Source organism: Oreochromis niloticus, linkage group LG2, assembly GCF_001858045.2.
Source record: "Oreochromis niloticus isolate F11D_XX linkage group LG2, O_niloticus_UMD_NMBU, whole genome shotgun sequence".
NCBI lineage: Eukaryota > Metazoa > Chordata > Actinopteri > Cichliformes > Cichlidae > Oreochromis > Oreochromis niloticus.
Window position 1 is genome coordinate 6,274,175 of NC_031966.2, and position 27,436 is coordinate 6,301,610.

The 27,436-nt window shown below is 44.6% G+C and overlaps 1 protein-coding gene across 1 annotated transcript in view; it reads right to left on the reverse strand.

Moving 5' to 3' along the window:
* Positions 1-11,906: 11,906 nt before the first annotated feature.
* Positions 11,907-27,436, reverse strand: part of fat2 (FAT atypical cadherin 2) — a 101,374-nt gene continuing 85,844 nt past the window's right edge. The window contains exons 24-29 of the mRNA XM_005453217.4: positions 26,773-27,211; positions 24,772-24,925; positions 21,845-21,938; positions 21,606-21,754; positions 21,246-21,520; positions 11,907-14,826 (exon numbers count right to left, since the gene is read on the reverse strand). Of these exons, the coding sequence (XP_005453274.1) occupies positions 14,327-14,826; positions 21,246-21,520; positions 21,606-21,754; positions 21,845-21,938; positions 24,772-24,925; positions 26,773-27,211 (1,611 nt within the window). The 3' untranslated portion in view covers positions 11,907-14,326. The remainder of the gene's footprint in view (positions 14,827-21,245; positions 21,521-21,605; positions 21,755-21,844; positions 21,939-24,771; positions 24,926-26,772; positions 27,212-27,436) is intronic.

A 27,436-nucleotide genomic window follows, 5' to 3' on the forward strand; every position in this document is an offset into this window, starting at 1 on the left:
GCCAAATTCATTGTCATGGAAATGTGCTTCTCGTCTTCAGTCATCTTTGTTTGTTTGGAAAGACATCAGAGAAAAATTCCAGCATCATGCGGGCAATTGCTCGTCTTTAGCACCGTGCTGGTTTGTTTTTGTCTTTTCTGAGTCTGAGTCCACTTTCAGACAGTTGTGTCTCAAACAGCGGCTCCTGCTCCGTCCCGTCTGTGTTTCCTTTGTTTTTACTGCATTTTGTATTCTAGGCTATACTGATTGGAGTTTCTGTCCTGATGCTCTGACCTCTTACACCGTCTCCACGTAAGCTTCATATTTTGAGAAAAGTTGGCTGAGCGTGTGCTCTGTCAGGTTTCCTTCTGCAAACAGACTTAGTTTGCATATTTAGATCTGTCCGGGATTTGAAAGGTGATTCCATAATTTTTTCTTGATATGGCAAATAGTGTGGTGGTCAGTAATGTAATAAAACATGTTTGGTGTGTTTAATGAGGCCAGGATGCTCGGCTGTTAAACACACATAGTTTGTGCTGTATCTGTCATATCTCCATATGCTCAATAAGAAGGGGAACAAATACACAACTCCTAGCAGAGGGGAGATGAACATGACTCCATTAAATGTGCTGAGTGATGGTTGATTTTTAAAAGTCCTTTACCAAAGAATGCCCACATTATAAGTTGGAAATCTCACAAAGAAATGATGGAGTGGGTGAAGCTCCGTGTCATGGCGGTGCTTCACTTCCTGTAACTTCCTGTAAGCTGTCACAGTCGCCAAAATGAACAAAGAGTTCCAAATTTAACTTTGGAGCATAAAAGGAGATTTTGGGTGACAGCTGTTTGTGAAACATGGAGCTGCAGGCCTCATTTCTTGATTTTGATGAACTATCTGCTGCTAAGCTTCTGAAGTACCAAAAATATTCTCTATATTTTTATCTTCATGCAGAAGATTAGAATGTATTCCCATCCATAATTATCCTGCGTTCACAAGATAAAAATAATTCGTCTTCCTTAGAGGGGTCGGTATGCTCACACATCATCCCGCTGCTGCTGCTGTTAAACCCAAACATGGATGAAAGCTGGATTTCTCAGATCTATGTTCCATCCCTCTGCTGGTCACTCCATCTAAAATCAGTCCAACCTGACCACCTCAGAATCAGCTGATTTCTTTGTTGTACAGTCTCTCCACCAAATCCTCCCGTTAACTATTAAAAAATTCAGAGACACAGGGAATCATGTCTGGACGATGTAAAAACTTTAACAGAGCTTAAATGTTTCTCAGTCCCAAAGATTTCATGTAGATATCTTGTGAAATCCTCATGAAGATCTGAGGGAAGAAACAGTGAATCTGGAGCCACGCCTGTGCACTTCAACAGCCTCTAAAAGCATTCACAGTATGAAGGTAAAAATATGTACGTGGCTTCATTAACAAAATGCTCCCTGTAAGCATCCCCTGCTCCAGTCAGAGATGTTATGAGTGATATAATTATTGTAGAGGTTGAGGGATTTATCATTGTTTCACTGTTTATTTGCTCTGATTAGTTCTCCAAGCTCTGGACTGTCTTCTGTAACTGCTAACTGTTGGGTAACTAATAGTCAAACGGCTAATGCTAACATGTGCACTGGCCAGCTTAGCATTTACGTAACTGTTTGATACTTCAGTGTCATTGAAAAAGGAGCTTTGCTTCCTCCTAAAATGTTGTTCTGTGTGATGAACGTTAACGACTTCAGCTGTTAGTGAGGGGGGGGGGGGAGCTGTGTGTCTGTGTGACGCTGTGCCAGCTGGAGGAAACAAAGAAACAAAGTGTCAATATTGATGCAAATGAATATCTTAATTCAATAGTAATTTTAGTATTGAGTTTCCAGCAGTGATAAAGAGACTCAGCAGCAGATTAAAATCGAGCTGAACAACATTTTTACAGTTTCTGCATCACCACATGAACACATGCACATTCAGTCTGAGCTGCTGGCCTTTGTTCCTAATGTTAGTGAGGTGCGGCTCAAAGAGACTGCTCTGAATACAAGAACCCCTGGAAACATGGGCCTACCGTGTGATACGTGCAGTGTGATTTATCATAGAGCCACATTCCTGACACAAGAAAGCCTTTTGACTTGAAACGGTCAATCAGACATGAGTCTGAACGAACTGATTGTAGGAGGATATTTTGTTCCAAGGTTATATTTGTAGTTGTTTGCATATTGTTATGAATGTGTTACCCTGGAAAGATGTGATGGCACTTCTTATTTCTTCTTACTGAGCAGCTCTTCCTTTGTGCAGACTGAATATAAAGGACCAGGAGCAAAAATAGAAGCTCACCTGTTTTTGAATGAAGTACAGTAACTGAGACCTACGGACTGAACGAGGAGACAGATCTAGATCACGCGCCTTCCCCCAAAACAGGAGCAGAGGAAGAAGAAGGTGGAGGCTGAGGTGTGCGAAGACAAGACGGCGCGCTGAGAATCTGAATCTTTAATTTCCACATCAAATGTAACGTTCGCTAAGTCTTTGGATTTTCATCCAAGCAGGCCAAATACTCGGCTGCCTCATCTCACATGCACTTTATTGGTGCCCGAGTCTCCACTGTGAATAATGTGATTCAGTGCTTTTGATGCACAAACGCACACACACACACGGCGTGTATGCAAATACACCTGCGTCTTTTAGATGATAGCTGAAGCATGCTTTATACTGTACATTATTATTGATGAGCGAGAGTTGCTCTGCTGTACGAGGCACAGAAGGCCTCATATGTCAAGAAAAACACAGACAAAATATAGAAACAGCGACCGGTTCTTATTTACATTTTCTATGCATCAGTTTATCACAGACAAATACCTGTCAGTGATTTCAGGGCATGTTTATTCAGACCCCGGGGCATCCACTTGCCAAATTCAATCAAGAAGAAGCACAGAGGCACACCTGGAAATAAGGAATTTATGCATGATGACCAGCAGGCGGGGGAAAAAGCAACAAATGTCTGGGCCGATTGTAAAGTCCACTCTCAGGTCAGAGAATGAAAAAAATTAATCTGCTGAGTCACTCTGAGTGCCTGCAGAGCAGAGAAATTTCTCATGAATGTCCACTCAGGTCAGAAAAACAGCTCATACAGATCATACAGAACTGGTTTCATCTGCTGGATGAAAGCAAATATTTAGCTGCAAACAAGCATCAGCAGCCACGGCTGAAGCCTGAAGCCTGAAGCACCCAAACCTCCAGCAGAGGCAGCACTGAACCAGTCCTATAGACTCTCAGGAGTGAGCATGTTCACAGCCTTATATAAAAACTGCTCTGGTCTCCCAATATCATTCATTATATTAAGGCTTAAAGTTTGCATTATTAGGGGTATGGCCTCTTTGACTGGCAGGTGGATGGTGACACTTTACTTTTTATTATTTAAAAATGTTCGACTTGAGTTTAGGTTTTAGAGATGCTGTGTCAGTCGTAAGCGCTCATCCGAGAGGCTCTTTAATCCGGCACCATAGAGGAGGTCACTCACTGACCTGCCCTGTCACCATCTGGATTGGAAAAGGTTGCCTGAACTGAGGTATGAATCCTCCCCCCCTGGCATCAGCAGGTAATCGCTGTATTTGTGAGTACCATTTGCTCTTTCTCAGTCCCAACTCTTCATCTCTGTATCAAACCTGCAGCAGCCGTCGTAAAGCCTCTTTTAAATACACAATGATCTTTCTGGCATTGATCAGATTTGTGTCCACCTGATAAATGCATGTCATTGGTTTAGGCTGAAAATGAAATGTGTAGCTCTCAAATGGTTTATTCTCTACATTCTGATGTGGGCTTTCCGAGTCTTTTCTCGCAGAACGGTTCCCTGCTGTGGTTGAAAATTACAGCACCAAGTAAACAAAGGGCTGAAACGTACTGTAAAGCTCCATAAAGCCTCAGGTGGTGGAAGATTAAGACAATCATTATTTTCTGTACTAACAGCAATGAACGATTAATGAAGCAGTTCCACAAACATTTAGTAATAGTGCTCTGTTTAAAGTTACTTCTGTGGCTTACTATACGTGAGTTGTGCAGGGTTGCATCTTTGCTCACAACTGAGTGGAGACTTCTGACTGGAGTCATTTTGGGGTCCATCTCTAAAGTCAGAGGTCTGAGTGGAGACGTTTCAGTGAAAGTCTGCTGACTCCAGCGCTGACTTCTTCATTGGCATCAATGTTTTTCTGCATCACGTGCTCCATAAAGCAGCACAGGTGGGTGGATCTTCGGGACGTTTGTGTTACTCCTCAGCTGTTCAACTCACTGCTCATAAAAACACACACACACGACACACACACCCTCACACACACAGACACACACAGACACACACCCTCTCACACTGGTCGTTCTAAGTAGATAATGAGAACGACACCCAAGGTGCTGAAATAATTGAAGATGTTTGATGTCTTTCCAAACACAACACACACACACACACTCACACACACACACACACACACACACACACACACACACACTCCTGTGAACATAAATATGAACTCCCTATATGTTTGATCCTTGATTCTAAAATCCAGCAGGCCACCGTCTAATATGGTTTGACTAGAGTGTGTATTTATGTGTGTGTGTGTGTGTCTGTGTGTGTGCAGACTATGGCAGGCATGCTCTGCTGGGGTTTACACCTTTGCCCTGTTTGCAGTGATTCACCGTAAACGGATGCTTATTTCCTGCTGCAGCAGCCGTGCCGTTAATTTTAGCCTGAACTGATAATGAGGATGCGTCTGACACAGAGATTTCTCCAACAATGGATCTACAGCGATGGACTGCTGGAGCCCATTTTACCACATCTACACATCCTGCACAGTCAAGGCAGGATGGATCCATGATTTCAGGCTCCGACTCGACCATCTAAATGTTGCAGCAGAAATCAAGATTCATCAGATCAGGAAACGTTTCTCCAGCTTCTGTTGTCCAGGTTTGAGAGTGTGTGAGCCGTAGCCTCAGTTTCCTGTTCCTACTGACAGCAGTGACACCGACGTGGTCTTCTGTTGCTGTAACAAGTGGTTATTGAGGCACAGCGGTCTCCACTGGATGTTTTTTCAGTTTCAGACTGAACTTCAGCAGGTTGCCCTCATCACGTCTCCACAGCAGGTCATCTGTCTCCATTCATCCTATCCCAGCATCCTCTGCATGTCCTCCTTCACTGCATCCATGAATCTTCTCTGAGGTTTTTCTCTTTTCCTCCTGCCTTGCAGCTCCATCTTCACCATCCTTTGTATCCATTTTCCCTCGTCTGCACGTGTCCTGAAACTGTTGCCATGTATGTTGCCTCTTAGATCAGAGGCTGGACTGATCTAATCTGTATTTTTATAATGACAGGCCCTGCAGCGCAGACTCCAAACACGGGAACCTGCAGTGTTGTTTCTCCTCTCTGTGACCTTCTCATCTGTCTAACATCCATCTGACAGCACAGGCAGCTTCACAGCTGAGGTCTAAAGGCAGGAAGTAGCACTGCACACTTCCTGTGTGTGAGTGATGGCCCCTTCCTGTTCCAACATGACTTCACACCAGTGAACAAAGCATGGGCCATAAAGACTGTGTGTGAAGGCAGACAAGCAAATACTTTTATTATAATATAATACATAAATAAAATAATAAAATACTTTTGGCAGTATAGTGTATATGATTTTGTTTACACACATGCTCCTACAGTCATGTGACAGAGAGTTTGTACCTCACTCTCGGCAGTGAAGAGTCCACCCCATGATAAGTTCAGTGATGTTTGCAGTCTGTCGCATCACTGTGGAGGAACTCACTCTTCTTTACATTACTTCAGTTCATTGAGGTTTTTAGGTGTTGATCCATTGGTAATACCTTAGGTCTCCAGTAGGGGGATTCAATGCAGACGAGTGAAAGCGAAAGCCGCATGTCAGTATGTTCATTTACCCCTCCTCACTATTTCTCCTGGTTAAGGTAATTAGAATGCACAAAACTCTACAAACTCAGAAACTTGTGTTACTTTTAGTCCGTCATCGTTGTTCATTGTAAAAGGTGAACTGTGCACTGTTTATTTTGCTGTGTAAGCTAGCTTTCGCTATTGTCCCGCCATATTGCATGATGGTTATTGTGTCAGTATTTGTATTTCAGTTAACCACCATGCACTGTTTATTTTGCTGTGTAAGCTAGCTTTCGCTATTGTCCCGCCATATTGCATGATGGTTATTGTGTCAGTATTTGTATTTCAGTTAACCACTGAAAGCTATACAATACTCAAAGTATTATTTCATTACTGTGAAAAGTGTCAGCCAAAATACATAAGTTAGGAAGATGTGTTCCATGTTGCTGTAGGAGAATTCTCGTCAGTTAAAACAGAAAAGAAAAATAACTTAGTTTGGAAACTTTTCAGTTATTTATTTGTAAAGAATGTTTGGAATCATGTATGATTTTCGTTCCACTTCTCACGTGTACACCACTTTGTATTGGTCTTTCACGTGGAATTCCATTAAAATTGATTCATGTTTGTGGCTGTAATGTGACAAAATGTGGAAAAGTTCACCGAATACTTTTGCAAGCCACTGTGTGTCCACCAGTTATGTCTTACTACAAGAGCAAATATAAAATTTTAACCAGCAGATTTTCAGCATTTTCACCTCCTCTCACATTTTTGCACTGTTCAGGAACAATCAGCTTATTCCCAGGTTTCCTGCAGTGTCCTGTGCAGGAAGGGTGTGACCTTCATCACCAGGAGTAATGAGAGTCATATTCTTATATGAAATAGTATATCACACTCATTATGCTAAGGAAGCAGGGCAAATTGTTGGCTGAGGAGATGCTTAGTCATCAGCAAGTGCTTCAGGGTCTGTGTGATTTAGTGCTGAAACATCATCACTGTAATCAGTCAGATCATGTCAGGCTGTCAGGATGATGACATAATCAGGAAACTGAGGGAGTCAAACAGCTGGTGGGAAGGCCTCTGCTGCACTGCAGACGGAGCAGCTTGATGTTTGGAGTCTAAATGTAAAATTACTATTTGTAGATTGAAAGAATTAACCACTGAAATAAAACCTTCCACAGACTGCAACTGCTGTGATATGTGCAGTCTGCCCCGAGTCTGAAGGGATGGATGGACTGAATGATGGATGGACAGATGGACTGATTGACGGGTGGATGGACTTATTAACAGATGGATGTATGGACGGACGGACTGATTGAATGATGGATGGATGGATGTGTGGATGGGCAGATGGACAGATTAACAGGGACTGATTAACAGATAGATGGATGGATGGATGGATGGATGGACGGACAGATGGATGGATGGACGGACAGATGGATGGATTGGCAGACGGACAGAGAGAAGGATGGATAATGAGTGCACACAATATCAGCTGAAGTTTCAGCTGTAGCTTCAGAAAACAGGAGTCACTAACTTGAAGTGAAAGCAGCTGAAAGCAGGTTCACCCAAAACAGACACACCTTATCAGGTAATGTCAGGACTCGGCCAGAGAAGAGCATTTCTTTTAAAAGGGGAGTTTAAAAACATGCACACGCTGTCCTGCATTTATCTCTCACATGCTGTCGTCCCATCACACTGTCAGACTGCAGACGAAGGTGTTCGTATCTCGTTTGCTCTTCAATATGTGACTTTAATCAGCTCAGGAACATGACTGAGTCTGTGGGGGATCACAATATTGGAGCTTCCACTTGTTTTTGCAGCATTTCACGTCTTTAAACACGCTCCACTAACAATCTAGATGAATGCACTTTTCATTCCGGGAAACTGCTCTGATTCTTCACAAAGCGAGCCCTGTTGCATTTTCTTCTTTGGTGTGTGACGCCTCCATGAGGAATATGATTGGATGAACACCTGCTCACTGCCGGCTGGACCAGCGTCCGTTGTTCCGGGACAGCTCGCGTCTCGCTCTCGGCCCCAGGTTGCGCAGGTCCCCTGACACGGGGACCTCCGTCTCCCCGCGCGGCCCTCCATCATCTCTGGCTGGAGCAGCTGCTCCACTGCTCCTGGCTGGACAGGACCCTCCTGCACCTCCTCCCTCTGACTGGAGCAGCTCCCTACTGCTCCCGGCTGGAGCAGCCCCTCATGCAGCGGCTCCTCACCCAGCAGGCATGGACCCTTCGCGCCTCGTCCACCTCCAGCTGGAGTGCCTCCTCCACCGCTCCCAGCTGGTGCAGCCCTTCCTGCAGCGGCTCCACCGCTCCTGGCAGGTGCAGCCCTTCACCCGGCTGCTCCCCTCCTCCAGCCGGCGCGGACTGCTGCGCCCCTCGTCTACCACCTCCGGCTGCTGAGGTGCCTCACGCAGCTCCTCCACTGCTTCACCACCGTCGGGACACCCCTGTGGGGGTGGCACCCAGGCCCAGAGCAGCGCCGCCAGATCCCCAATCCTTTTCAGGAGGCGCTCGGTCTGGTCCCGCAGCTCTTGCTGCTGGCGACGCACCTCCGCCACCTGCTCCCGCTGGATAGCCGCCGTGTCAGCCATCATCTAGGACCACTCCTCCCTTCCCTGGCTCTGTTGTGGGCCCACCTAGAGAAACTGACAGTTCTGCTTCCTGTGCAGTGATCTTGTTTATCTAAAGCTGGGCCTACAGTGCGATTTTTTTAGTCACGTTATTCAGCTCCTACTCAAACTGTACGACTGAATCGCAGGGGTTAGAAGTTCGTAGGTCACGATGCATAGTCTCAGACTTATATGGCCTGATGCTCTGATGCGACCTGAATGCTCACACTGTGCGTCCATAATAACATGAAATAGTAACATGAAGTGTTACAAAAGCTTATAACACAAAATCTGTCTCTCGCACTCGCACTCTGTCTTTCACTCACACAGACACACAGACACACTTTGCTAAACTGCTAATGAAAAACATTGACCAGGCAGCTGCAATCGAGCAGCAATTATGTGGTGGGGTGTGGTCGGCAGGGTAGGTGTATGCACCTGCAGGGCATCCGTAATCATGGCTTGCCGGGTTAAAAGGCTGAGCTGAGTCTTATCATGTTGTTGTTGTTGGTGATGTGTGCGGCTGGCAGCGGGAGAACTGCAGCCGAGTGTGCACAGCATCCATGAGAAAAGTGTAAATAGTGTGTGCAATAAAGTGATGCTTAGAAGCATGTTCATGCCGTCAGGTCTGCGGTGGTCATTTACAAATGTCATCCAACTCTTTTCACGGTTGTTGCATTCGTGATAATTTTATGAGGCCCCATCGAAAAGGCTTGGATGAGCTTGCCAAAGTTCTACAAGTTGGGCCTTCATCGCTTGTGTCCAGATCATGTGCTGCACTGCCATGCTACTCCATCTTTGTCACATCCATTTCTGTGTTTGCGCATGCGCAGTGTGAGAGGTTGCGTTAAATCGGCTCGTGGCACTGCTTCAACAGTGCGATAGCCTCACGAGGGGCGACCAGGATTTCAAACAGGTTTGATTTTCTTGTGACCACACGATTGCTGATCGGGAGCTGGTCGTGAGGTGTTAATCGCTTCTCATTACCCCATGTATACTACACAATGCACGACACACAATAAAGGCGAAACTCAGGCCGATCCCCAAAATGGTCACATGACTGAAAAATTGTCTTAAAATGGGCCAAAGATTGCACAGTGTATGCCCAGCTTGAGCCATTTTGGCTCGAGCTGAACTGAACAGGTATTTCACAAACTGCTGAGAGACAGTTAGCTTTTCGCACTGATCAAAGCCCGTTGATCAATAGAGATCGACAGACCATGTGACTTTCGCACATTGCATTGTAGGTACGAGTGACAGCAAAATCAAAACACTGCATTAAGCGCTAGCATTTCCACCACCGGTAATCATTAATTCTGCAGTTTTAATCCCTACTTGCATTTTATTTGCCCCAAAAACAGTTATGTACAAAACGAAGGAGAACACGGCAGGTCCGTACAAAGACAGACTTGACGAAAAGGCCAAAGAAAAAGGTACGAGGAAAAAATCAAAGGAGTGAAAGGGTTAGACCCATACGAGCATACAGAGTGGACTAAAGACGTTAGCGTGCTGCCCAATTTTCATCACGCTCATATTTAGAATTACATTGTCCTAAGTGTGAGTGCATACACTCACAAAATGTTTAGTAACTTCAGATCCCTGCAAGAAGTTTACTTTGGTGTGTCTATTTTCTGATTTGGACTATTTCATTTTACAGCTGTTGTTAAAATTTTTTTTATTTATCTCCTGTACAGGCCAACGCAATCTATTTGTCTTTTCAGGTTGTAGTATTACACAACATTTTCAGATCCAATAGAAATAAAATAAGTGTTTCATAATTCATTCATTTTATTGTCTTTATTTATAACTGGCATTATTGTTTCATTATATTATAGAATCTTACAAGAAAGAGGCAAAATTGTATTCCATTATGCTTTATTAGCTGCTTTGGTGAAAAACAAATCAACACTGCAAAAAAAAAAAAAAAATTTTAAAAAAAACAAACTGGAAAACATTTATTCATCACTTGATTGCTTCAATACAACCCTTGGGCACATATATGCAGAACTTTTCATGGCTGTTTTGATCGCTCTCTCTTAACCGATCAAATCTCGCTGTGGTAGCAGCTTTAAACTCAGTATGACCCAGGTTGATAGAGGTGCCCAGTCTGGATCGCATTCCAGTCTGGTTGTAGGCTGGTTTGCCTACAAAACACAACAAACATTAGCCCGCAAAGCCACAGTAAACAAAGCAGCATAGCGATACGAATTCAGTTTAAATCAATATAAGACTTATTTGTAACCTACATCAACAATTATGTTATGATAAATTACGTAATAACTACAACAGAAGACTTACCTTTGTGGAAATGCTTGGAGCAGACTAACATGTGAGCTGGAGTGTTCTGGGACGTTATATTTGGTCTTCGAATAGCTGCAATCCATCTGTCGCCTCTTCGTGACTTCGGAAACATGACTTGAATAATTTTTCTTCCACGAAGGAATCCGATAAAAACCGATCTTGTTACCCATCGGCTTCCCGTGGCTGTCATGCGACCGGCTATGGCAGTTAATAATACAACAGCTTCTTGCCATTCTTTGTGTCTCTGTTTATCTCTGTGTGACTGCTGTCTTGTAATAGCCCGTGCACGCTAGTAACACTTGCCACTTGTACCTACAATCCTTTGCGGTTTTACCCCGGAAATGACGTCACATTTTTGATCTTTATGGCCATGAGTACCATTCACAGAGAGTTGGGGAATGGCTGCAATCACAGCATTATAAGATGGTGACAGATGTACCCTTAGGCCCCCTCCTTGATTCAGAGTCTTTCCCTTTTCACGTAAATGATCTTGACTCCCCGCTCAAACCAGCGTTCCTCAGCGTTGGTCTTTGATCAATGGTCATGACAATTTGCATATTAATGATCAAGGAACTGACCTCACAGCCCATTGTTCATTCAGTGGTGCTAGTTTCAGTCATTGTGCAAATGTATGGTTTATAAGGTTGGGGAAACCTGCAGTCAGCCGAGACTGAAGAAGTCACCTGGATGAGTGACGAAACGTTTCTCCCACTGAAAACGTCCAGATGAACAGAATCAACCTTTTGGGATTTAGTTACCTGGATGATTGAGCATGCATCAGGATATTATTGAGACTTTACCCTACATTATAAAGTCATTATAAAGTCACTTGAGACAACTGTTGTTGCAATTCGCTGCTATTTAAACAAAATATAATTGAACTGATAAGTTGACTACAGGTTAAAGGTCCTAAAACAGACCTCTGGGGGACACCACTTGCCCTGTTAAAGAGTTCAGTTTTGTTTCATATACTGCATGCAAGTATGTGAGGGGCAGGAATGGGGAGATTTTAGTAGTTTTAACAGTAAAAGTTTATCATCGTGTTGCATTCCAGATGTGAAGATCAAATTCCTGTGATAACACTGATCCTGTCTGTCGAGGGCTCAGATTTTCCAATTGGCCTGTTCTGACTGGAACAGAGCGTGATATGGTCGGTGTTTACAGAAGATAATATCTTTATTCATATTCTCTTTACAGTATTGGAAAACAAATGGACAGAAAGCATCTTAATAAAATCTCTCAGAGAAAAACATCAGGGCAAAACATGGGGACGCCCACATTGGTACAAAAATAAACTTTATGGATGAAATGAATACAAACAACACATGTCAATACATTCAAGTGATTCATATTCAGCACAGCAACACACAGGCACAGACTGTACAGCACGACATGAGCAGATTATGGGATCTCTTTTGTACAAAGGACTCGAAACAAAGGGAAAGAGCTCACAGTGGAACCACCAGTGAGAGAAGGACACATCTACACACACATCCTCAGCCTTAGACACGACTGGCCCTCAGGTCGCCCCTGGTCTTTGTGCATAACATAAACAAAAGTATGAGACAATCACACTGTGGTAGCCATGTCTCTGTTTCAACCCGAATTCTTCCAAAAGCCAAAGCTCAGCAGGACTAATATGTAATCATATGTGGAGTGTGCGTGCTTTGATTTGGCACATCGTGGTGCCAGATGGGATAGATTGGACAGTCAGGACATTAAGAACCAGCCCTGCCCGAATCACCGTCTGCTAGCGCCTTCATGTTACTGCAAATGCCGTGTTCCAGTACATGTGCTGCCCTCGTGCCCTGTTTATCTCCCCAGCCGCAGAGAGCTCGCCACATACGTCGCTTATGTAGGTTTTGATTTTTACATTTGCAGCCTTGGCACGTTTTGGAGGCAGCAGTAAACACAGCGCTCATATTTAGCCGGCGCTTCGTCGTTTGCAGAAACACGAACTGACCAAACAGCAGCCAGATCAACTCAGTGTCCCAGATCTGATTTCTGTCCTCGATTTCACAAACCGCCTGGAGGAGCTCGTTGAAAAAACGTCAGGCTTGGACATCGTTTAACCTGCTCCATTCTGTCCTTCCATCCCTGAAATCAAACAAACGATCGAGATTCTTTCAGCTCCAATAAAATGATCTGTGAGGATCTTCTTCTAGCTGTCGCAACAAAGTAAGCTTGCCTTTTCGGAGGCGTTCAAATATTTGGTCTCCGGGACACCGTGAGCTCCCTGTGGGCTGTAGGTACACTGCGAGTTTTTGAAACCTGAGCTTACAGACACACTGCACAGAGCTGATAAAAGCTGGAGAGGCTGAGGATGACCACTGAGGAGTTTGGGGGCTCAAAGCACTGCAGCACATTTGGTCGGTGCACCAGCAGGTAGCGGGAGGACAATGTGAATCCTGAGAGTTTTATCTTCACAAAGTGCCACGGCTACCACAGAGTGGATCCAGAAAAATAAGCAGAAACACTGAAAAAAACAGTCTGTGAGTCACAATGAACACATTTCAGCTTTCAACTGAAGCTGCTCACATCCAAATATTCATCTGTAATTTCCTGCAGTTCAGATCATAACCTGCTGCAGACGTAATTTGGCAGGAGGGAGTTCAACAATGAAATGACCAGATCTATGTGTTATTAGAAACACGTCGTCTCTGCTCAGTTCTTTGGGGAAAAAAAAAAAAAGGTCAAACAGTTGACTTGACAAAACAAGACTAAACATCGACTCTTCACTTTCTAACAGTCACTTATAAAAACGCTGCATCCTGCACACTGAGCTTCTCTGCTCATTCGATCCATTTAAAATGGCTGCATGGACGATCCTGCTGCACTTTAAGAGTTCCCTTTATTACGCAGGGCAGCGATACACAAACACGGAAAATACTGTCATCAAATTCACTCATTACAATCCACAAATAGACGTTTACAGAGTTCTTACAGCTAAAAATACAAAGTCCACTTCACAATAACGTCACTTTTTTATCGCTTTCATGTTTCTAACGAGGATCCAGCCCTCTGAATGCTAACAACAAACACGACACCTTTCTCCTGCATGAAATGTGCTTTAATACGCTGAGATTTGAAATCCTTAGACACACCATAAACCTGTTTCTGCGCTTTTAGGAGCGGATATGAGCGCACACACCCAGCAGGATGTGCACAGTGTTCAGCACAGCTCCGAGTGTGTGTGAACAGTGAAATGTGGGAGGTGTGTTCAGAGTGCAGAGAGGCAGACTTTCCCGTGATGAAGCTTTCAAAAGTCTGAGCAGTGCACAGCCCACTGGGTAATACTGTCCATGATTTCACAGCCCTGTCGAGACAGCGAGCACCCTGGGTAGCGTCCCCACAACAGAAGATGAACTTGTGCTGAACTTGTTCTGCGGAGGTGAGCGAGCAGTCCTGAGATGCTCCATCTAATCTGGTGCAGCAAGACTGCAACACTTTAAAGAGTCTAACAAATCAGAGGTGTGTGAAGAATCATTTCACATGCTGCGATCATCTCCCACAGAGCGACGAAGAGATCTGATCTCTTCTGATCACCATGTGAGGACCCTGCCCACACGTCACTATCTTAAAACATCACCTCCTCGCAGCTCCCGTAGTCGCTCTCCACCATGCTGGAGCCGTCGCAACTGCGTGGGTTCTGTCCTGCCGGTCGGGTTTGAGGCTGGGCCTGGTTCAGGTTCGGCACCGGCGGCGGGCTGGCCTGCTCAGCGTATGAGGGCATGGCAACGCTGAGGCGCATGCTGAGTCTCTTATAGCCCGTGACGTTGTCGAGGCTGCGGGTGTGCTGGGTGGGGTAGTAGCTGATGGCGGTGTACTCGTTGGGGCACTGAGAGCTCGGAAGAGGAAGACCATCCGGACCCAGGAAGTCATCCAGGTTCTGGTTGCTGTAGCACGGCGGCAGGGGTGCACGGCGGTCGCAGCGGTCCAGCGGGAATGGGAAGCCACCAAACCGAGAGTTCCTGCGGGAGTCCATGGTGGAGGTGGAGTAGGTGTCTTCTACGATGTCAAACTGAGGGAAATCCTGGACCGCTGGACGGCCGTAATAGTCCGGGTCCGCGGGGTAGACTGAGGACAGGAAGCAGAGGAAGAGCTCTGGTTACTGATGGTTTCGCACTCAAACAATCAGCTCAGAAATTCATCACTTACTTCATGCTTTCACCTAAAATGTCCCAGGCAAACACTACCCAGGCCGCTCCTGCTCTTACATTTGATTTACTGCAACGTCATCTATTATCAGCAAGAGCAGCTCGCTGGAAACGAGGGATGAAAAATCCTCACCCACCGGGATGGAGTCAGAACTTTACTACACTGAAGACAAAATGCCAACACTGAACACAGGCCTGAAAGTGGGTTTCAAAAGCTTTAACGATCTGCATATTAAACACTCAGCAGGTGTTTGTGAGGACAGCTCGGCATCCTCAGGCCACCGTTTTACACTTAGAGGCAGGCGACTGATCCAGAAACATGTCTAATGACTTCCTGAGCAGAATAATCCTCCTTCCTTCTCTACGGCCAAGATTAAAACAATTCAAGGGCAACCTTAAAGATTAGCTCCTCCATCTCTCCGCGCTGTAATCTCGAGCTACGTCTCAACCTTGAAATACTTATTTTGTGATTTCAGGTTCCATCCCGAGCAAAAGTGGCCGTCAGGAGGATTTTTAATCACGTGCAGCAGCTGCTTCAGACTTTAGTTATTTAACAAACAGGAAGTCGGTGAGGAGAGAGGAAAACGTGCCTCTTACGTAACCTTAGCAGTGACTTGGTGACATTTAATCTGTCATGTCAGAGGTCACCGCTCTGAACACACATCTGGTTATGAGCACATGCACGGCGTCGCTCCCACATACCAGGAATTCATTCATCAGAGCATCACAGATATAGTCATTTACAAAACACCGCCCTCACACCTCATATTTATTATTAATTATAATATTATCATATAATTATTATTAATATTAAATATCAATAATAATAATTATAATAATCAATAATAATAATTACTGTAAAAACTAAAAGTCTGTAAAATACATAAAAATCTGTTGTAGCTCTGGATGAGCTCTGCGTTTTTACAGTAATCACTGATAAATTTTTAAAAGTTGAAACTTGAATTTGATCACTAATTCAAAAATAAAATTTTTTTTTTATTATTAATTATAATAAAAAAGTTCATTAAGGTTAAAATTTTACAAGAAAGAGCTCAACTCATTAGAAAAAATAAAATAATAAGTAAAAAGCCATAAAATGGGACACTAAAAATATAAAAAAATAAAAATCAATATGATGCAATAATTATTTTCTTGTGTCCTTACATCATATTTAACTGTATTCACTCATATAGAGACACACAGTGAAATACACTACAGAGTACATATTAATTAAATTTGCTTACACATAATAAGAGTATAAATGTATCATATAATGAGTCAAAGAGTTGCAGCTCTTATTTACTTTTAGCCTGAACTTTGACCTTTACCCCTAAACATGGCTGACATTTTACAGCCCCTGTGACAACATCACAGCTGCTGTGACAACATCACAGCTGCTGTGACATCATCACAGCCGCCGTGACATCATCACAGCCGCCGTGACATCATCACAGCCGCCGTGACATCACGTTTATTGATTTGAAAGCTGATTGATGACAGCTAAAGTAGTCCACACTGTCAGATGTGACAGTGCTGCCATCAAACGGGCTCCTGATCCCGGGTTTCTGAGCCTCGCTGGATGAAGCCTTCAGCAGATGCTTGGGCCCATACTGTCATACAATATGAAAAATGAGAAAATATCAAAGAACACAAACTCAACAGGGCTGCCTTTGTGCTTTTTAATTAGCTTAAAACAGTTCAGATTGATCTGAGCCGCCTTTGAAATCCTCGTTTCGTGATCTTTGAATCTGAGCTATGGATTTAAAGTTGTTCCCAGAAGCTCAAACTCACTCACCTCCATATGAACTGGATCTTAAAAACGTAAGATAACTCAAAAAATTCGGCAAGACATAATAAAACTGGCTTATTCATCATTCAGTGTTATTTAGCTCATTATTCGAAGAAATCAGAACGTGTCCTATTATCTGCTAATTAAATCAAACTGCATTCAGCTGAGAGCAGAGAATTCAGAATCTTTACTCAGGAGTTAAAGTCATGAAAACAGGTAGAAAATCATCCTTTTGTAGTCGAGTGGAAACCTGTAAAGCCAGCCTGTGCCTAAAACCTCCGAACGGTGATACCAACACACTAATCATCATCATCATCATCATCGTCATCATCATCAGGAGATGTCCCAAAATGTCCCAGACTGCAGACCCCCGCAGACTCGAGTGCTCAGCAGAAAACAAAGTTGCTTTCCAAAGATTACCACTTCATATTCCTGCCCTTCATCCCCAAATCTCAAAGTAACAGAGCAGACGTGTTTGGCACTTTGCTCAGAAAAACTTTAGAGCATCTCCTGCTGTTAGTTTGGTTACTGAGAATACCAAGCAGACTCCCAGCTGCTCGACACAGAGACAAAATGGGACAAAAGAGAAGTGAGGGAAATGCAAAGGAGACAAAAGGGAAACGCTGGAGAGAAGCCGAGGAGATGATGGGGAAAGGGGGAGGAAGATGAAATGAAAAGGACAGAAAGGAAGGAGAGAGAGGAGAAACGTTACAGATGAGAGAATGAAGTAAACACAGCTTGGCAATGAAAGCCTGACGGCATCTTTAATGGCTCACCTACACCAACAGCGTTTGTTCAATAACTCCAATCAGCGGCTCAGGCTAACAGCGCGAGCGGCACCGAAGGGCCTTGGATTTGTAGAAACTGAAACAATGTCACACCTGTATGTATAAAGGTAAACGGGATGGTTCACAGGATGACTTTCTGAATTTTAGGAAGCTTACTGACAGATTAATAAAGAACTGATGTAAATTTGTTAGGTTATTTTATCTCAAGATTAGATTGCTTAGATTACTGTAATGTAATCTGATTGTATGAGCCTTATCACGTTCCAAGGCAGATGCTCCCCTGATTCTACTTTTATGGTTACCTTTGAAGTTCTGTAATATTGTTCAGAACGCCTGTCTAATAAATACTGTCGTATTTAGACGGCAGGTAGCAGAGGGTTCACTTTAAAGCTCCCTCTTTGTCTTTCTGTTTCCTACTAAGGTAGAATCAGAGGAAGCTTTCTATCTGAAAATGTTTTCAGACTAAAGTCCAGTTGGGGAGTTGCATCGTTTTTCTTTACCCATGTGTGATGAAAGTCCAGAGCCTCTGGGCCTCATTTATAATCAGTGAAATGACGTGTAAAAGCAAAAATCATAATTGGTGTTAGAATTCACCACCATGGGTATTTGTGCCTGAAGTAGGCGGATCATGTTGGTTTAGGGTTGGCTGCTGCTGAGCTGGAAAGATTCGAGAACTGGGGACAAACAGTTTCCCTGTAGCTGTTTTTGTAAAGTCTGATATTCAAACAGCCTTGAAAAGACCATTAAAAGTAATGAAATTCCTCTTTGGAGGCTTTCTGTCAGGCTTCCAAATCACACAAATGTTTAAGAAGGGCTGACCAAGGGCAAGGCGGTAATCCCATCTCAGGGCTGAATGGGCTGCCATCTACGACTGTGTGCATGTTTTAACTACAGATCAGTGTGGCTGTAAACTTCCACTGATAGATTTTATCCAATACGTCATCCAGAAACACAGAAAACAAATGAAAACATCAAATATCAGCAGCGAGCTCATGATGTTTGGAAGATTACGGTGCTGTGTTCACACCAGCAGTGGTGGCTTTAATCCTCATTCGAGCATAAAATCTTGATGGAGAATTAAAATGAAGTATCAACTCGAACATTAGTGCTGCTTAAACCTGAAGCAGTCCTCGCGAACATATGCTGCCACATCTTTAGGACCAGACTGGACTCTTACCCCTTAAAGACAACATTCGATGACCTCTCCAGCACCCTTAATGACGAGCTCTGACACCTCAGTATACGCCCATAAAGTCGTGGTTTGATGATCATTAGAACAGTTTCCAGGTTTTTCCAAGGGTGAGGCAGAGACCACGCTCACGGATACACAGCCAGTCCTTTTGTTCTAAAGCCAGGCCTGACTCGGTTCACAAAAGACATTCAAGGGTTTCTCCCAGTAGGTTTTCAAAGGATAAAGAGTTAAAGAAAATCCCACCTGACCCCCTCAGAATCAGCCCTTCAAGGATTTTCAAAACCTTCTTCAGGACCTACAGGTGTTTGCTCCACCTGATGTTTCCAAACTCTTCCACCAATATGTGAAGAGCAGCATTGTTTCCTCATTCACAGGAAAACACTGACCAAAACGCAGTATGGCTTCATGAAAATATGAAATACATGAAAATTAGAATCACGTTGTCATCCCGTGAAGACTTTGATATGGAGGTCACTCGGCAGCCTCGGGTGGCATCACCATTAACAATTATTAACAGTCTTACAACGAATGAAGTGGCTCGCACAGAAATGTGTCCTTTCCTTTGCTCGTAAGGTCGAACAGACGAACGACCTGCCAGCCGGGTGCTGCCTGGGGAGCGATGGCATGACAAACACCCGATCTGCCTCTCTTCATCTGTCTGAGCAACATGACCATAGACGCAGGACTCACAGCTCGGTGGTATGGATCACTTACAGACAGAGGAGCACGACAGCAGGAGAGGGAGACAAACGTGGAGGCAGACGCTGGCTTCACACAGGAGCGTTATCTTATCGGCCATCCTCACGGTGACAAAGCAGGAAAATAAAGAGTTACACTGCTCTTAGGAAAATCCTTTTCATGGTAGAATAAAGGCCACCTGTTTGAGCTGTTCACAACCTGAATTACTCAAACTGCTTCATGAAAAAGTTCAGGAGAGGACGACGACAGCTCCACACCTGAACTCAGGTGTGCAAACGGGACAGAACCAACGTGGACTCTCTGAACTGAGACCAGGGGCATATTAAACATCATCGAATATCAGTCGGTGTGACACTGATGGTGGGGTTGAGTTGGCACATCACATCTTCATGTGATTTCCACTTAGACGTGTTGTCAAACATCACTCAGAAACACATACCTCCTAATCAATAACATCCAAATAAAACCCTGAAACTGGAGCTGCTCGAACCGCACAGCAGCTATTTTATATGATTATTTATATTCCATATAAACCAGTAAGCAGGACAACATGCAGGAGTTACACTTAACTGTTGTTGAGGAATTTAAGGTTAAGTTCTTTTTTATGATTGTTAATAGAATTTATTTCCAGGGGAAACACCACTTTTGGGCTCATGCTGTGTTGCTAAAGTTGAACCATAACTGCAGCTCATCAGTGTCGTCAGTGACAGCAGCTGATTGGACGAGGAGATAACGTCCTTCATTTTGCTTGAACTCACAAATGTTGCTGCCTGCGAGCTCCAGGTCGCCGCTGTTCAGTATTTGCTAGCAGCAGCTAGCATTTAACATGGCGGTCTATGTGGATGCTCTTTGTGACTTCGTTTATCAGCAGCTTGGTGGAAACTCAGCTTCGTGTTTAATGTGTATGTATGACGTTTGCTCAGAGAAACCCCTGGGACAGACTACAGTGTCTCTTCTGACCTTTTATGTCAGGACTGAAAATGCTGCGGTGACTTAGATGGCATCTCTCCAAACGATTTTCCAGTCGGATTATTTGAAACTCCAACACCGTCTTATTAAAGAGTCAGAGTTTAATTATTTCCCTGAGGACATCAAAGTCTTCTTTAAAACAGACTCCATGCTTCCCTGCATCGATCACAGCAGGGATGCCGGTGTTATCTGCATGCCTGTCCAAACACCTTCTCTTGTACATTTATGTTATGCTTTTTGTGTCCTCTATCAAAAAAATCCCACACAGCTTCAGACCAAAGCTGCATGATGTCCACAGTGATATTCTACACAAGAAGAAGAAGAATGTGACCATCAGGGAGCCTTTACCCCGACGTTTGTTCAGCCAGTGCCATTAAAATCCAAACCCCCGCCACTCTCAGAGAGTTTTATATTTTAGTCATGCTGTGGAAAATCATCGGCCAGTCTTTAGTTTAAAACAGAGAGTAAAATAAAAACAGCCTAAAAGAAAGAAAGCGTGTGAGGAACGTTTCCCTTCAGCTCGTTTCACACAACATCAACAAAATTTCTATCTACAATAACTTTTAATATTTAATCAAGTCACGAACATTTTACGTTCATGCTAAGTCTGTTTTTTTCTCTAAGCAGCATCATACGATGGATCTTTGAGTCTGAATAAAGTGCAGCACTGTTAAACTCCCCAAAGTGCATTGTGGGTAAACTTTCATGGATCACATCAGCAGGCGGGACAGGTGGCTGCTTTTACTTCCATCTGATACCAGGATCATCTCGTATCCCTGCTTCCTATTTTTTTAAAGCAGTCAGTGTTTAGCTGTCTGAATGTGGCTCACAGCTGTAAAACGCAGAAACAGCGAGGTTTCATCAGAAAGTCTCCCAGCCCCCCAATTCAAACCAACACTCACCCTCATAGTCCAGGTCCCAGTGGTTCTTCCTGATGGAGTCGTTATCAGAGCTCGATGGCGGCCTGACAGGAAGGTTGGGAGCAACGCTGCACACGACCGGCCCCTGCGTCTTTGGAGACCCGCCCGCTGACGAACTGATCTGGCTGCGTGGACGTAGCGATCTGAACGGTGTGTGGTCGAGGTCATTGGTTGGGCCGACCAGCGAGCTCATCTCAATGGGGTTGACTTCCTGGGAGTTTGCTTTGAGGCTCTTGGCTAGACTGGACTGTAAGTACCTGCAGGTGAAGCAGCTGACGTTAGAGATTTTATAAGATCTGATGGAATACGTTGGCGAATAACTTCAGAAACAAAAACTCTTACCCGTTGGAGTCCTGGACGCAGACGGGTTTTTTCTTCTTCTGCTGAACATGTCGTTTCCTGATGCAAACAAAGACGCCGACCAAGAAGACTAATCCGAGCACACCGGCACCAATCTCTATGATCTCCACGTATCCAAACGATGGATTGACCTGAAGGACGGGAAAATGATTAAAGTTTGATCTGCTGCCACTGAAGAAGAAAGAACATTACGGTCATGTGTGTCTGTCGTCATGACTGACCAGAGGCAGCGGCTCGCAGTGGATGGCACCCATAGTGACTTTACAGCCGAACCCTTGAGGACACACGTTGGGTGAACAGCCTGTGTCCTGGCACCTGAAAGGTTAAAGGGAGGCACATTAAAGCACTTTCAGAGGATGGAAAACTAAAATATGCCAAAAAAACAGCAAACTGTGAGTGAAAAGAACCAAAACTCTGATTTAAACTTTGCACTCCTCACATTCAGTATCATCTCCTTGGGCACCTCTGGACTGATTTTCAGTCCCATTCTGATCTCTTACACCCCAAAGCTCACAGAGCAAACATCAGCTTTAGTTTCAGAAGGACCTGAATTTCATGTGACTGCGTGCACAGTTTTTAACTCTGTCTGTCAGCATTCACTTGGTTGTGCAGAGTACTTCGCCCCTGGCAGAGACCTGGCTGATCCCTCTTTATGTGGGACGTCCCACACTGTGATTAAAGTGTGCTGAACAGACACTTTTACCATCTTTTCCTTTTTCAATGTAAAGGTGTCTGATTTTTTGCACTTATTATTTTTTCACGTCACAAGATGAAGAATGATCACATGACGTGCAGACTTAATTTAACGCTACTCCAACACAAAAAGGGAAAACAGGTTAGAAAACTCTCAGATGAACACCGTGCTAATCCAACCTGTGACTTTTAAAGAGAGCCACTTAGCTTTAGCGACATGTCCTACATTTAGTTATCTAGGATGTGGTAGGTGGAGCCCCGTTCAGAGGAAACCATCCAAATTAGCTTCACCTGCTAAAACGTCCAAAAGTGAAAATCCGGTCAAAGTATCAGTTCGGACAGCAGTCATGATTAAAGCGGTCCAAAAGTGTACAAGGAGATGAACCTGAATGTAAGTTTGCCCAAACATAATTCAGGAACGAGAGTTCTCGGGGCTGTAGATGAACTGTGTCACATGAGCGTGCCTCCTCTGCAGACTCAGCTTTCACAGATTTGAGAAGAAGTTGACCCTGTTTGATTAAAGCACATCTATCTCTGAGGCAGAGAGCATAGACACACAGATGTGATCAGCAATTCCAGATGTGTGCAGCTGCAAGTCTCCAAACAAGGCCGGGAAGTTGACGGTTTTAGAAGGCCTGGTGAAGGCAGGATGTGCTTTTGTGAGCAGGAAAAGAATGAATTTATGTTGGAAATGAAATGAAAAAATGATAAAAGATTCCTGTGATAGCCGCACACAGCAGCTCCTGTCCCTCCTCAGCTGGGCTTCTCTGCTGATGAGACTGCCCAAACTCCAGAGTTTCCTCTTTGGTCCTGAAACCTGTCTGAACAAGCGCTCATTAGCGGAGAGGAGCACAGAGTTGGAGGTTAAATTGGCTGATGATCCTACAACCTTCACACCTGGCATGGGCACGAAACACCACCCTGAGACCCTGCTGGCACAGCTCTGATTGCTGAGTGCTGGAGCAGCAGCGCACACACAAAGCCGGCACTGTGTTTTCCATAAATGTGCCCGCAGCTCCGTTCATTTCCCCGGTGCTCGGGTCCCCTGCTGTACTTCACTCAGAGTGTATCCCGTCAGCGCTTTGCAGAGAAAAACATGTTTCCTGTTATTATCTGAAGGAAGACTTTGGTTTGGAGACCAGAGGAACGTTTCTGAATGACTTTGGACAAAATTTCCTCTTGTGTGCTGGTGACAGCTTGATAAAATATCCCTGCATGTTTTCCTAAAGCAAAAGTACGCCGCCTGCAATTACCATCCGGCAGCAGCCATTTTTCATTCAGCGAATTAAACCAAACCCACCTGGAAGAGGGACGGTGGCTCAGAGCCGCGGGGATCGAAGCAGCTTTAATGAAAGGAAGGAGATGCAAATGTGGCCGTAACTCTGTGAGGGGGTGGCCAAGCGAAGATGAGCGTGTGTGTGTGTGTGTGTCAGACTGGGTTTTATGTCTTTAGTTTCAGTTTTAATTTATTTTCCCTCAAAATGTCAATTTTAGTTCGTTTTTATTCGTTTCACTGCTCTATAAAAAGAAAAAACATAGCCCAGAAGTAGATCCAATGGCCTGGTATGGGACGACTTGTCTCCACACAGTTGCAGTGTGACTGCAGTCGCACTCAGACAGATTGGCAGATTTGAAGGTTTGCAAATAATCATTGTCTAACTTATAAACGCAGACATTTGCCAACATGTTGCAGTCAGTCAGCACCCCGTCGCTCTGCAATCGGGGGCTCGACTCAGCGGGTTGCAGACTGGGTGTAACCTGATTGTACTCGAGGGTAAAAATGAAGGTCTCGATGCACCAAGGTCACTCTGAAGACGGCGGCTGACTGTGAGTGGTTGCAGACCTGGTCTCCAACTCTGAAGTGACCATTCCAAAGGTTTAGTTTTCAGTTTAGTTTCAGTGACCAGCTGTGTGACAACATTGGTTTGTTATCACTGGAGTATGCTTTTTGCACAGTGGCACATGTGCAGCAGCAGCTCTCTAAAGCAAATATCTAATCAGCCAATCACGTTTTAATGCTCAAAGAGGTTGTTGCCATGGTCTCAGTATCTGATGCACAATTTTATCTTTCCTCTTCTCGATTATTGTTGTAGGATCTTTCATGCACTTGAATCTTGGTCTCTCTTTTCGGTTTCCACCCTTTGTCTGAGTTAAGTAGTTATCACTTTTGCCTGTTTGTTTGGTCTTTGAGGACATTTTTAGTTTAGTCAGTCCTTAAAAGTCAAGTAGGTGATCAGAAACCTGCACACTATAGATCCTCGAGTTGAGAGGATGATGCGACAGGAATGGATCTGTATCACTCAGGGATGGGCCCAGACGAAGAAATTATGAAGAATAAGGATAAACTCTGTGCTTACATTGATTTGACGGCAAAGGCAGGCTCCACTGTACCTAATAAAGTGGCTGTGATGGTTGAAAGCATCAGTGAATGAGGTGTGTGTGTGGACGTGCCTACCTTGCGTCATGGTTGTCCAGCGAGCAGTTGCACAGGTAACCTTGATCCATGGGCATGCACACCCTGCCGTGGGTGCACGGCTGGGAGGCGCATGGGTTGTCGGTCAGCTCGCACCGGGTGCCGTGGAAGAGTCCCGCACACCTGCAGCGCGGCTCTGCAGAGTAAATAAAACACACCCAGACATCTGAGACAAGAGCGACTGATCAAAGCCACAGCGAGTCTCCCCTACAGGCACGAAATAATCAAAGCAAAGGTCAGTGAGATCCGTCCGGAGAGTGCAGCACCATGTTGATGTTTAAAGGGAAAAATCGCACAAGGTTTATTCTCTCATGGATAACTGGCAGAAAATAACACGTGGAATCGAGTCGAGCAGCAAACATCATGTTTCATCAGCCAGAATCAGAGAGGGAAGCCACCAGGATGAGGAAGCAGGGATCAAGGACACAGGCTGAGGTCACAACTCTTCCGTTATCATGCGACTAATCTACAATCTAAACTCACTTCTGTACTTGTCTTAATCTGTGAGTGATAAAAATGAAACTTTCCTGATTTGTAAAGGACAGGAAGCAGGCGAGGATTTAGGGTGGGGCTATGCTATGATTGACATGTTGATACACTTGTTTTTACCCAACCGGTCTCTCAGATGGGGTCACCTGAATGTTGGGGTTTTCTCTGTATTATTGTCTTTACCTTACAATACAAAGTGCCTTGAGACGGCTGTTGCTACGACACTGTGAGATGGGGACAGAAAAAATCATATTTGTTTCAATAGTTTCATAAAATCTTGCAAACTGAACGTTGCCCTGCAGCTGTACTGAGGCTGATTCTTCATTAAAAGCTTTACTTCCACCACCTGCAGGCACAAAATTTTTGTGTTTTCCTCCTAGTGATTAGATAAAAATGACTGCAGGGGCAAAAACAGCAACTTTTTTTTTAAGTTTAATTTTTTTATCTTTTGTTTTCGGTTGTTCGAATCCTCCTCAGAGGAGGAGCAGAGGAGGACAAATGGAGCTGAACCTCCTGAGGAGCCCCTCAGCTCCAATGGGTGTGGGTTCCTGCTGAATTGGTCACATGCTATCTGAAGGCTCAGGAAGTTCAGTGATGTTCAGCAGCTTTGGTGATTATTTGAGGCAGCGCATGAGGAAGAAACGTGTCACCAGGTTTGGCTCACTAATGCGTTTTTAATGGTTGTGGGACAGCAATGGCGCTCCCGGGCTGGAGATGGAGATGGACACACAAACAGTAGCAGTTAGTTTGGAGAAGCTCGTTAAGTTTCTGAGCGCTGAGAGTTTGCTGCAGGGCGACGGCTTCTCTCCGCAGGTCTGCAAACCCTGAGCTGTCACACACTTTATTGTTGAACTAAACTATATGACTCACTACTGGACGTCCTCTCTGCGAGCCCCATGTTCAGACACGTTTGGTGATGTCTGATCAGCTCCCTGTTAGAAACTCTGACTGAAATAAAAGCTGCGAACATTGAAGCTCTTTCGGCGAAATATTAACACCGTCTGTGCACGGATCTTCATGGATTCACTCAAACCAGAAGCAGCTTCAGTCCCGTCCATCTCCATCTCCTCCTCCTGTGGTACTTCACTTGTTCTCCTTTTTGTACTTTGGTTACTGAGTGTCTGGTTACTGAGCTCACATTGGTTTTTTTTAATCTAATTTTAAAAAGTCACCATAACAAAAATTCTAATTAAACTAGGACTGAGTTTTTCTGGCTCTCGTACTTGGTTATGTGCTACCAGGTACTCATAAAAACAAAAGAACACACACTGTGTGGTATTTCCTTATGTTTTGGCACATTTTTCCTGCTTTTATTTTGGCGGGGTAAACTGGAGGCTGAGAGGACGTTAAATGTTGTAAGAGCCCTGAGCTGGACTTGGGACGTTGGCCCTGAAGTGTGGACATTTGTGTCTGTCTCAGGAAGTTCTGTGCAGAATCTCGAAACTTTGGTTTTATTTTTTTACTTTCAATAAAATCTCGTTTTTGGCGACTCACCTCCCGTGGCGTCCTCCTCACAGACACCTCCGTTCTTGCAGGGGCTGCTGTCGCAGGCTCCTCCCCCGCTGCAGCACTGGTACACCCCAAACACCCTCCTGCTCCCTGACCCCCTCCACTCCGCCGAGTCGCCTGCTCTGATTGGCTCCCCATTGAGCTCCAGGCCCTCGAGGCAGCCGCTGAAATTATGCGGCTGTTGGTGGAGCTCTGGAGGAGAACCAAAGAGCAACGCTCCATGGGAGCGCAGCATCCGGCACGGCTCAGCCGAGGAGGCGAACGCCGGATGCTGCCAGTCCAGGGTCAGCCTCAGCGAGGAGGAGTTGACCTCCAGCAGGACGCTGTGCCAGCGGCCGTCCGACACCATATGAGAGCCGATCAGCAGTGATCCGGGGGTGGCGGTTCCACATCTGTACCTGAAGAGCAGCTCTCCGCCGGTCAGCTGAGGGAGGAAGACAAAGGTCAGTGAGACACATGCACGAAAACCAGAGAAGAATACGTCTGACTCCGTTTCTAAGTGTAAGTCTTTGACTCTTATTATTTTCTTTCTTTCTGGGGAGAAGAAACTGTTAAATGAACAAAGAATATTATTTAACATTATGTTTGGAAGCAGATCTGACGTTTAATGCTCCTTTCAGATTCGTTTCAGTGGTTCCATCACTCACTG